Consider the following 12,456-nt stretch of genomic DNA (forward strand, 5'->3'; position numbering starts at 1 on the left):
TAAACCAGCCCTTGCTCGGTTTAAGTTTTTATTTCAGGAATGCTGTGGCTCTTGGATAATTTGCCCGCGTTTTCTATGGGTTCGAGTGGACAACACACGCACCATGGTTCATCCACACAGCCTGTGTCCGTGTGTGTGAGAACAAACCACTGTGATTTACATACACCCCTCTGCCTGCTCCCCGTGCCCCTCCCTCTCGCCCCGTCTAGCCCCTTGTTCTTCGTGTTCTCCCTCTTTCTTCGCTCTTCCCCCAGTCTCCCTCACTCTCCTCCCGTGATCCGCTTCACTCCGCCGCGCGGGTTTCACTGAGCGCCGCTGGAAACAATGGGAGCGGAGCCGCGTTGTGCCGGACAGAGACTGACGCGCTCCTCTGTGTGTCATTAGGACTTTCTGCTGATAGACTCATATAATCAGGATCTCATTATCAAGCTTTAACACAATGGGCTGCTGCAGCGGACGGTGCACCCTTATATTTCTGTGCACGTTTCAGTTGGTGAGTTTGTTTTCTAATAAATGTGCATTTCACACAGATAATTATGACTGCTCAACGTGTACGTGTGCTGTTTAGTTTATAATACGCTGCCTTTTGCTTTGTTGCTGTGATGTTGCTGTTGCACCGGATACACAGTGAGTAGCCTACATTGTTTAAACAGTGTGTCTGCTTGAACTCTTGTTTTTTTTTCCTCTTCTTGATCCGAGTTAAAGTTTAACATGTGTTTAAGAAGTTGTCCCCTCTATAAAATGACCCAGAGCTGTAAAATACTTTTATGGGCAGTTTAATGCTTTTGCACTACTTCAGTCATCCCAGATTAACTTTTCTCATACTGTGATACAGATTTTTCACTGGGACAACACAGAATACAGGGCTTAAATCAATGTCATGTGCCAAGGAATTGATTTTGTTTAATTATTAGTATTATTATTACTTTTCACACAAAATGTGTTTTTCTTGCCATGTCAACACTGTCAGATTTTGACATGGAAAATCAAAAGTGTAGTAAAACAACATCATACCATTAAAATTTAAATGTTTAATTGTACATTATTATTATTATTATTATTATTATTATTATTATTATTATTATTATTATAAACTACTATTTAAAATAAAAAATGTCAGCTCTATCTGTTTCCTTGTCACAAACCATTAGACAAGAAAACCAGATGACGGTATTGACAGTATAACCATATTTTCCACATCAAACGTTAATTAAATGCAGAAGCCTTTTATTTTATTTATTCCTTTTATTTATTCTTTAAATTATATAAAATGGACTATAATTTAGTTGACATATCATGTTTGTGACATCAAAATACATGCACCATTACTTAAAATAAAAAAAATTTAATAATTTATTTTCTAGACGCATGTTCTTATCTAATGTTCGATCTTATCATCAATGCTTCATTTACATTTTTTTTTTTACCTTTATCTAATTTTTCATCAAAATGTCAAAACTCAATCTTCTCATTTATTTCACCTAAACTTTCTTACAATCGACTACAAGCTCACATTCAGATCTGCCTCCATCCAGTCATCAATCGATGGATTGAAACAAGTCCTGGTCTACGTTTTTATTTTTATTTTTATTTTGTTGATAGTCTGTTTCACTCAAATGTACGTCATAATACAGAATTAATATCGGCCACCCCCAAGGTTTCATAGATTAGTATTCCATAAAAACCCTCCAAAACGTACAAACTTTGCATCCTTGAACTCATAACAGGTAACAAATTTCCATAAAGATCTGACTGTGTTGACTCAGAGGATACTGTGTTTACATGCTCCTGAACAATAGTTTAGTATGTGAAAGTGCGTAGCGAGACCCCACGGCATTCCCTTCAGCACTAAATTGATCTGTTTACACTCTTGATAGAGTTGTCAGGAGCTTTCAATGGTTAGTCATTAGGTAGATCTACCCATGTTCCTGTCAAAGAGAGAGATGTGCGTCTCTCCAAGAAGCTATTATACTGTAATTGTCGCTTAATCTATATTGGAGCCCGCTTCGGTTCATTGGATACTCCATCCTAGCCTAAGTGTTAATAGAAGTTGTTTGTCAGTGAAATGTTATATTGGCAGTGAGTTGCTGGTGTCCTCATTTCCATGTGGAAAGTCTTGCAGCTGCTTTTTTGCATTGTTTCAGTCAGCCTCCCCCAGTCGCAATCCCAGTCTCAACATCTAAACTGATCCCACAGCAATGTAAACATGCGTTGAACACCTACACCACTAAACAGCTGCTGGAGACTGATTGCACGTTATTCAAATTTGACAGCGTAGCCGCGTCTTTTATTTCTGGTACCTGTGGCAGTGCTTGTGTAATAATGCTGTACATTCCTCCCACAATCCTCTCTGACAGGGGCATTAAAAAACGCTGACTCCTGCTGCCCCCTAAAGACAGAGGAGTTACACACTTCGGCTCACATGTTTGCATGTAACACACTCCTGGCTACTGTCAGACCTTCGGCTCTGGCTGAGCTTGACGGGGTCCGTCTTCCTTTCATTTCAGGCACCTCAGGGAAAACATTCCTGCGCTTTGATGTAGTCCTGCTCTCTGTCTTGCTATGAGATCTTATTATCTTGATGTCACAGAGTTTCCCCAACGGGTCTGCAGTTACTGCGTGTTGTTCTCAGTGGAAAGATGTCACAGATCTCTTAGGCTGACTGGATTGATGCTGTTATTTATTAGTGGTGCTTGAAGACAAACTTCTCCATTACTCTTGCTCATATAAGGTTTGAGATTTAAAGAAAGTAATGGACTTCGACTTCCTCGCTGTGGCTTGTTGAGGAGATCTGTTGTATTACTTTCAAGTGATCAGATGAGTTTTGCTCGGCGGACTATAAAACCGAGAAAAAAATTCATGCAGTTTCACTGAAGGACCTTCGGCTCTGTCTGGAGACCAAAATTAAGGATACATCAGTGCTAAAACCGACAAAAAAATTCATGCAGTTTCACTGAAGGAAGCACATGAGTTTTGTCTGGAGACCAAAATTAAGGATACATCAGTGCTATATTGGTAATTGTACAATGTTATAGCTTTTTTAATAAATTTATATTAGTATTATATTATTCTGTGCATTTATAATGCGATGCCTGAATTCATTTGTGACATTTAAAATGACTGACTTTTAAGTTTTTAAGTGTTATTTCTACTTGAATTAGAGAAAATAGTGTCAAATTTGTATATCAGTTTTAAAGTATTTTGTTAATACATGGTATTAATTTTATGATTTATCCATGCATTTTTCTTTTCTTTTCTTTTTCACCTTGTTATTTTTAATACAAATGAAAGCTCAATCTTGTGGTGGAACACATGTTTGCTAGACTTCCAGTCATTTACCTCAAACCCTAACCATTCACGATAAACTACAAGAGTGCGTTTACTTTCGAGTGCTACGGCCACATCTCAAAATCGAATGAGCAACTTTTGAGATCGTCTCATTTCGGTGAGTCACAACACGGAAGGAAAGATCTGTCACTACTTTCTTTCCTTCTTTTAGCATCATGGCAGAAAATGCTGAAAAGCTAAAAGTTCAGCTAAAGACTTTTTGTTGATTGGCTGCTCATTTCTCAGTTCCACGCACTGGAGATGATTTCATTGGTGGGATGTAATTCGTGAGAGCTACACACCTGTTTGTGCCAGAGACGGGAAGGAGAGGAGCATGGGTAACACAGGTAGACACGCACATTGAAACCATATTGAACTTGACCCTTTGTAGCTGTTGAGGAACATCTGGTTTGGTTCGTCCTCCTCCATTTCTCTGTTCTAGCAGTAATAGACGAGGAGTTTGTTTAAAAGCACATGAAACTGTCAGCAGCTGGTTTAAAGTCTCCCTGGTGGTGAGTTCATCTGGCTTTTTCTCAAAAACATTCTCCACATAGACATGGACTGACTTGGAAATCACTATGTTTGGAGTGAATTGGACAGTCATCAAGTTTATTGTAATTCTGAGACGTTCTCCTCCATGAACCATCTCTCATTACCACTTCTCTCACATGATAGGCCCATGCAGGGATTCATGGTTAACCTGGGAGGAATGCAATCTGTATCCAGGCAAAGCCCAAAAATGAGGTTTTCTTGATTAAAAATTCTTTCTTTTGTTAACAAGCAGCTTGAATTTTTATCTGACTTGAAGAAATTATTCACTAAAGAATGAAACTCTTGTTCTAAACCCGTATGACTCACTTTCTTCCATTAAAAAAAAGGAGGAATTTTGAAGAACGGCCAAGCAATTTATCATCATTATTTTGTTACATTGAGGAAAGTAAGTTGTGGATTTGGAATGACATGAGTTTGAGTAAATAAAATTTTTTGTAGAAAATAAAAAAGACACACTTAAGTGTGTGTGTTTGACAAACGCTGAATAGAGAGAGTGACTGATGGACTGTGGGTAATAAAACGCAGTGGCTTTGACCTCTTTATGTCAGAGAGGCTTGTGGAGAGATACGGTAATGAGGTCAGGAGGAGAATACTCGTAAATGCACACACACGTCAAATCTAGTCCTGAATGTTGAATAGATACCATGCATAACCTCTGTGACCTCTTTACATACAGATTAAAGGAATGTTCTCCATTCGAAAACCTATATTGATGCCATTATAATCTTGATTTGTCTAAAAACTTTACATGAATGCACTTACATTTAAACTAAATGCGACATTGCTGAGACTTTGGGGATTTTTGTTATTAAAGATAAATAAGCAAGTGACAAAAAGTAATGCAATTCATTACTTTCCATAAAAAGGAACTAAGTAGCTCAAAAAAAAAAAAAAAAAAAAGGTTTAACTGGCTTACATGGGCATGATGGGAGTTGAAAGACTGTACAAATAATGTTTAAAGGGACACTAAGCAGGAATTACTCCCATCTAGTGGTGAAATTGTATTTTGCATTCAAACTAATTTTGCTCTCCAGCGCCTCGCTTTTTCAAATGCGCGTTGCATCTACGGTAGGCGATATGTACCAAAAAGCTTTGACGGGATGTCTTCTAATAGCACTTCGTCGAGTTTTCCTTCAGGTGAACAGGTGTGTTATTTCAAACAAACTGCAACATGACAACTAACAAACGAATGTTACAGTATGAATTACTGACTGTGGAAAACATGAAATATTGTAATTAGTAGTTATGTCTAATTTATTCGTTATATTTTCTTAATTATATGCATTGTTAGATATAAAAAAATATATTATAATATAGACATACCTGTCGAGAAGAAAACTGGCCACTTCAGCGTCTCTTTTGAAATCTTTATCCAGCATTAGCTCTTTCCACCTAGAAAAAGCTTCCCCGACATTAACTCTTGTTTTCTGTAATCTACAGTCAAGTTTCCTTTTACGTTCTAATTTTGACTGTTTTGGTGACAATGTTTTCTTCTCCTGTGGCGCGGCATATGTATGGTCCATAATAAGAATGCAATCCAGACTTTTAAACTTGCCGGTGCAGTTTCAAGCGCCTCTCACTGCTCTGCACTTGCGTTTCTGGCTCTGACCGAAAACGCGCTGTGGAAACGCGTTGGGTTAGTACTTTTTGTCCCTCTCTGCTATTATAGTTTTGCAAGATGGCGGAACTACATGGAAGCCTCCGTGCACCCATAGACAGTAAAAGAAATGGACACAGCGACCCCATTGGAACTCAATTGAGACAAATGAAGCCCAGTTTTAGCGTTTTTTAGCACTTCCGTTTCTGACGCGCAGACTCAAACTAAGCTTGATGACATCACCAACCTGATCGACAGATGTAAATCTTCTAGTAGCTGTGCGTGCAAACTGCCATCGTTAATCTTGCAGAGACGGCGAGCTTGAGCGGGGAGTTCTTTGGCGTGAATGAGCAGGAGAAAGTATTCTGATTAATTATTTTGTATAGTATTTTAAAATGTAACGCCAGTACGCCATATTAAGTTAATTGCCTGCGAGCTTCTCCTCCTGTCTGTACGGTAATTCGACAAAGAGTCAGTGGTTATGACGCAATCGTTAGCCTATTTTTTACAAAAACTGTTTCTACGGGGCCATAATGTAACATAAAAGGTAATGGAGCCCTTTATACATTGTCGTGTATCTTTAGAAATAAATAATGGACAAACGGAGTCTTTAAACGCCTCAGATGTAAAGTTATTCGCTGTCAAAGTGACGCCAAAATGAATGGGAGTCAATGGGAATGCTAACGCAAGTGAAGTTCTGCTAAAAGATGGCAGCTCCCACCCGACTTCAACTTCCGGTCGAGTTCCTTGCCCCTTGCGTGCACCTACCCGTCCCATGTATATAAAGATAATAAATTCTTCATTTACAAGGATTAGTTTAAACATTGGCATAGGTATTTGTACACCATTGAGGGCATATTTATGAATAAAAATATTGATTTTAGATAATAAAATACCTAAAAAGTTACTTATTGTCCCTTTAAGTCTTGTGTCCACTTAAAGCTGCGGTAGGGAACTTTTGACGCTCTAGCGGTTAATAAACAGAACTGCTTGCGTCTTGCGGAAGAACATCGTAGCCGGAACTACTTCTCTCTGTTTATGTCTATGAAGAATCACAAAGGTACTGGGTTACTCCGCCGCGGTACCCCCGAAGCAATCTAAAATAGTCTGAATATAAACACTTATTATAGGTGCACCCTAGTGATTCAGGACAAGCTAAAAACACGGTTTGGAAAATGGATTCATGGTGTACTCACTTATTATATACATTTTTCTACATTTTGAACACAAACAAAGTTACGGACCGCAGCTCTGATTGGTTGTTTTTTACCGGGAGCGATGTATTTCTGCAAATGGCAATAGGAGCACTGGGAGGAGCCAGAGGAGCTTGATTTTTTTCACAGATTATCTGTCTCATATTCTACTGTCAGGACATAATGACAGGTTTAATAAATATGTAAAAAATATTTTTTTAAATTAACTAATGCAGCTTTAAGTACATAATAAAAAGTCTACCTTCAATCTTAGTAAGATATGTCAACATTTAAACGGCTTTAAAGTGTTTCTGAACATTTGTTTTGTTAGATATTTGAATGCATTGAAATCCAGTAACTCATTTAAAAGTGTAATCTAGCATTTTACTTTTTATAAAAAATCCTGTCGTATCCAGATCACAATGAATCTTGGGATTGTATGGGCTGTAAGGGATCCATTAGTTGTATCCTGCATGGCCCAGGAATCAAAGGATGCATTTCAAGGCCTCGTTTGAAGGTCTTTGAGGCTCCTTTGTGACGCATTCGGCCTTCAGATGCAGCCTTTGAAGGATACAGCCTCTGAATTGGGACACAGCTAATGACAGCCCGACAATGAGCGACTGTTGGCTTGGTGTGTAATATCTTAGAGGATTGCTCTGGTTTTCACCATCTGTGTTCAGTGTTGCGACTCCCTTGAAAATAGTGCAGGATATATTTATTAGTATTTCATGTATAAGTATTACAGTATGGTGTTCCGCTGGAATGTCATTTATTTTATTTTATTTACAAAATGAAACAATTTCTCAGTTCTCTAATCTGCTTATAGTTATACTTTTAAAACATGTGTATTTTATTTTTTCTGGTTAGGAGCCTTGCCTTATAGCCTTACTATATAAGTGCATTGCTGTAAATGCAATAAATAAACTGACAGATGAGATGAAATGATTTACTGAGGCAATCGACAGCATGTCACCGATTCTGTCACAAGAGCTTAACTTGTATTGAACCCAAACTGAAATGGCCCTTTAATGTACACACATGCTTAATAGAGGTCCAGTCAGCATGCCTTTCCTCCTGGTCCATCTGTAAGAAGAAGTAAAGTTGACATGTCATGTGTTTTTACTCTTAACTCCCCACGGAGAGCCAGACTATTTAAACAAACAGCACTTCCTATGGAAACAAGAAGCCACAGAAACATGAGGATGGGGTAATTTGTGGTTTAATTTGCTCGCAAGGTGTCATTACGGGGCTACAGGGGTTCACTGGTTATGTTGATGGAACCTTTTGCCCTCCTGTAAAGGTTAATTTGCCCCTGTTGGCTATTTCACGACAGCTAGGGGAGATAGATACGCCCAGACAAATGACGGCAGGGATGTGCAGCACTGTTTATCAGCTGATTTGCAAATGATTCAACCCAACACCCAATGTGCATCCCCCAGCCAGACAAGCAGATGAATATTTATTAAACAAAGGATGCCATCCCCTCTTTTCTCTCTCACTCATACAACCTGCGTACTCTGAATAAACAACTTTTCATTAATGCACTCAGGCTGTTATTAAGGGTAATTTTAGTGGAATGAATCAGAATGAGATGGCAGAAAAAGATGGAAACACACACACACACACACACACACAAGCCCATTTTCACCTAATTCTTCTTCACAACTCAGGAAGGCCTGGTGCGGGTTGATGGAGACATGCCTGATGAGGGATCCAGCAGAGAGAAGGACTGCAGCAGATCTAGACCAAAATAATTTGGTCATAGTAGCAGAGTTATTAAAGTTATCTCTATTCAACAATCTAGTGGATTGCCTATAGGCACCTGCCTTTTAAAACCCAAAGTATACTTTACACATACTCTAGGGCAGTGGTCCTCAATTACAGTCCTCACATACCACCGTTCTGCATTTTTGGCATGTCTCTATTATCTTACCACAACAGGGCACTTATGGTCGAATAGAACAAATGTCTGAATTGCTAAAAGATGCAAACAGAATGTCCAGAGCGGTGGTAAGTGCAGACTAGAATTGAGAACCACTGCTCTAGAGGTCTAGAATACAGTGTGAATGATGGGAGGTACATCAATAGCATAGTACACACGTACTGTGCGTGCACAGCCCAATTTTTTATGTTTGTGTCAAAACTAAAGAATACTTTTGGCTTAATGCAGCACCCTTACTATGTAAGCTTTTAAGTGACTGAGTTGAAACTATGAATCATATAATAGTTCATATATAGTTAAATATACAAAATTGAATGCAATGTAAATTGCTTTGTATAGAAACATCAGCATTAAAATGAATATATGGAAATTCACGAGTTCACATGTATGTATATTAATACCGTAAGTTTATGCGTATTTGGCGTGCTGTCCGGGTGGAGGGCTCCGAGCTCGGGATGTGGCCCGAACCCAGAGTACTCCCCCCGGTTGTGGTAAGAGTAGATGGATCTATAAGTGAGGAGAAATGGGGTGGAGGAGGGATGTTGAAAACTGTCAATGAACAGAGGTAGGTTCTGCTGTTATTTATACCTTGTCATGAGTTGATTACTGATTGGTCTCCACTTGTGTTAATCAGGTTAATGAACTGCGACTGTTCCTTCCGAACGTTGTTATAAAACAGCATTTAAAGAGATAGATTTTATGTTTTTCTCACAAATCCCAGAAATTCTCCATATCTGTGCTTATTCACGCACAGTCACGACTGTGTCATTGCATATGAATCACTATTTTATCTACATCCCACCAGCGAGCAAACACGACCTCTGACCTCCAACTACATTTATGGACGCCCCGTTGTGAGCATCAGTGTTGAGCTACAGATTCAATGTTTTGTGTAGCGCCTTAAGCTGGAGAAGAAGTTCTCCGTTTTTCTCTCTCTCTCGATCTTGACATCCCATCAGACTGTGGCAAGCTGATTGTGTCAGGCTTCTGACTGTGAAGAACTGGCCAGTTGACAAACAAGAGTGTCATCTCTGCACTGACATTGATTGTAATGCCAACAAACAGCATCCTCAGGACAAGAACGGGCTAAATGGAAGTGTGAGTGAATCTTATCTTATGGCCTGTTGACACCTAGTATAAAACTCAAGTGCAAACGAAAGGCCATTCATATGGACAGCTGCTGATATCAGCGATATAAAGCATCTATTTAGAATACACCAATCAGGTTAACTTTGTGAATAATGCATTGTGGCTAAACTAGCAGGCTTAGCTAAGTGATGCATTTGGTCTTTTTGGATCATTACTCAGCCATGACAACTGATTTAGACCACCCATGTGCTGAGTCCACAACAAGATGTTCCTGAATAGGGTCGATTGATGCCTTAAGTATGAATATTGACCGCACTCTGACAAACTGAAGCCCCTGCATAGAGTGCAGCAGCAGGCCAGTCATTCACCCAGATGCTGATCAATAGTTTTGATGGGATAGGTGAGTGATCATATGATACTCTAAAGAAGTGAAGGAGATGGAGGAAATGAGCACAAAGGGGGAGAGTTACATCTAATTCACAATAGCAATGTGTGGTCGATGTATTTGTCCCTATTAGAAAGTCAAGCAGTTAGCTTAACAGCCTCAGCAGCAAACTGTGTAATCTGTCAGTCATGAGTATCAGTGAGGTTACATTAAAAAAACATTTACACAAATACATCCGTAGGGGAAAAGTACCCAGCTGAATCACTTAGATTCTGAAGTGTGCATCAAAAGGATACTTTACCAGTGAAGCGTAGGTCACATGACAAAGCCAGCATGGCGGATAATGGTACGTCCTGGTTTCATTCATATTACTACAGATAGATGAAATCTGTTTTTTGATTACTTTTTAGTTTCAGTTTTATCAGTCAAACAACTATTTAAAGGGACACTCCACCCCAAATGAAAAGTTTGTCTTTAATCACCAACCCCCATGTCATTCCAAACCCATAAAAGTACACAATTTAACATATTTTGTCAGAAAACCTGGAGGCTTGAGACTGTCTCATAGACTGCCAAGTAAAATATCACTGTCAAGGTCCAGAAAAGTATAAAAAGCATCGTCAGAATAGTGCATCTGCCGTCAGTGGTTCAACCGTAACGTTATGAAGCGACGAGAATACTTTTTGTACACAAAATAAAACCAAAATAACGACTTTATTTAACAATTCGTCTCCTCTATGTCTGTCCGCATCACCGTAGCGCCATTTTGGAGAATATTAAAAGCTTATTTAATATAAAAAATGCATCAATCAAATAAATGCATAAAACTAACATTTATTTAATCTTTAATCTTACATTTAATCAAATGGAAATTTTACAGTTTAATTTTGTATAAAAAATTATGTATGTTTCACAATTGAGGTTTACCGTCGATATTGTGTGATTCCTTAAATGATGTTTTAATAATAATAATAATAATAATAATAATAATATTGTATTACATTGAGAGTTACTTTCTACTGTATTAAAATAATATTTCATATTTCTTAAAGTAAAACCGAATGTTTTATTTTGTCGAGTTGCAGTGAAGACCTTTGAATTTCTGTGTGTTTTCATCAAACGGTGAAATGACTCTCAGAGCAGCTCTGGAGATGAAGTTCATGTCCTCATATGGTACAGCAGACACTGAAAAAAAACATGAAAATCATGCATGCTTGAGTATGTTTATTAGATGAAACTGTGGCGCTCCTTCTCACAGAGACGTGCAGAACATGAAGGCAAAGTTTGTTCCTCATCAAATGTAGTAGCTGCTCAGAATACTTTAAATAAAGTGTGCCCTTTGATATGCCCTGCCCAAACTTCCTGTTTCAAGAGGAAATGGCTCACTTGGGTTTTTAATTTGTAGAAAGTTCTTCAGAATGGAGATACTGAGAGATGTTGAGTGGTTGTGCTAAAAAAACAAACAAACACTTACCGTTCAAATATAAGGAGATCCTCTAATCACTGTTGTCTCTCCACATGCTCCTCTCTTTATCGAGTCTGCCTCTAATTGTCTCTTTGACCTCCTCCCCCTCCTGGAGCATGTGTGAATTATTGATTGTAGAGTGTGATTTACCGTATGTGCCGGGGGCTTAGAGAAGGACAGAGGGTGGAGTGTGCTGACTTTCCACTCCTCCTTGTCTCACCTTCATTGTTGAAGGACCAATTATAAATCTGAACGCAGAGATCAGAAGTGCTCTCTCTCCATATAAACACCTTCAATGAGCTGTCCACTGGAGTGGTTCCTATGGCAACCCCCCCCCCATCATACAGCATAAATCAAGCTATTGTGAGGAATATGGTTTTAATATGTAAGACAAGAAGGAGGGGTGTGCAGTTAGGTGAAGTGATGATGATAAATAAGAATATTCAAATCTGTGCACATATATCCCTCTTTATTGTTAAATACAGATAAAATTACTAATACATTTTGGTAGCCTGAAAGCGAAAACATTTGAACAGGTGTTTCAACTTTCCAGCTTTTGAAAATTATACCATTATTATTTCCATGTGAACTACAAAAAAATCATATTTGTGAAAACGGTGAAGTCATTTGTATTATGTGTTCAGTCTATAGTTATGTGCATAGGTTTTCTTCATGAAGTGACATCGCAAACTACTGGTCTGGTATGCATAATACAGCATTTTTCATCGTTTTCACGGATTGATGTAAAAGGGGATCATTTTGACAACTTTCATCTACATGAAAATTAAACAAAATGCAACGGAAAAATTTGACAAAACAAAAATCACTGTTGTGTGAACGACCCTAAGTGTTATTTAATGTGTTTTTGAGAAAGATGCTCAGAGTTTTGTCTAAGGCTCTTAGTAG

At 38.5% G+C, this 12,456-nt stretch overlaps 1 protein-coding gene across 2 annotated transcripts in view; it reads left to right on the forward strand.

Moving 5' to 3' along the window:
* The first annotated feature begins 217 nt into the window (after positions 1–217).
* Positions 218–12,456, forward strand: part of LOC113092991 (sodium/potassium-transporting ATPase subunit beta-1-interacting protein 3) — a 58,942-nt gene continuing 46,703 nt past the window's right edge. For both annotated transcript variants that reach the window (XM_026258798.1, XM_026258800.1), the window contains exon 1: positions 218–493. In XM_026258798.1, the coding sequence (XP_026114583.1) occupies positions 440–493 (54 nt within the window). In that variant the 5' untranslated portion in view covers positions 218–439. The remainder of the gene's footprint in view (positions 494–12,456) is intronic.

The sequence above is a fragment of the Carassius auratus genome, unplaced genomic scaffold, assembly GCF_003368295.1.
Source record: "Carassius auratus strain Wakin unplaced genomic scaffold, ASM336829v1 scaf_tig00214826, whole genome shotgun sequence".
NCBI classification, from domain to species: domain Eukaryota; kingdom Metazoa; phylum Chordata; class Actinopteri; order Cypriniformes; family Cyprinidae; genus Carassius; species Carassius auratus.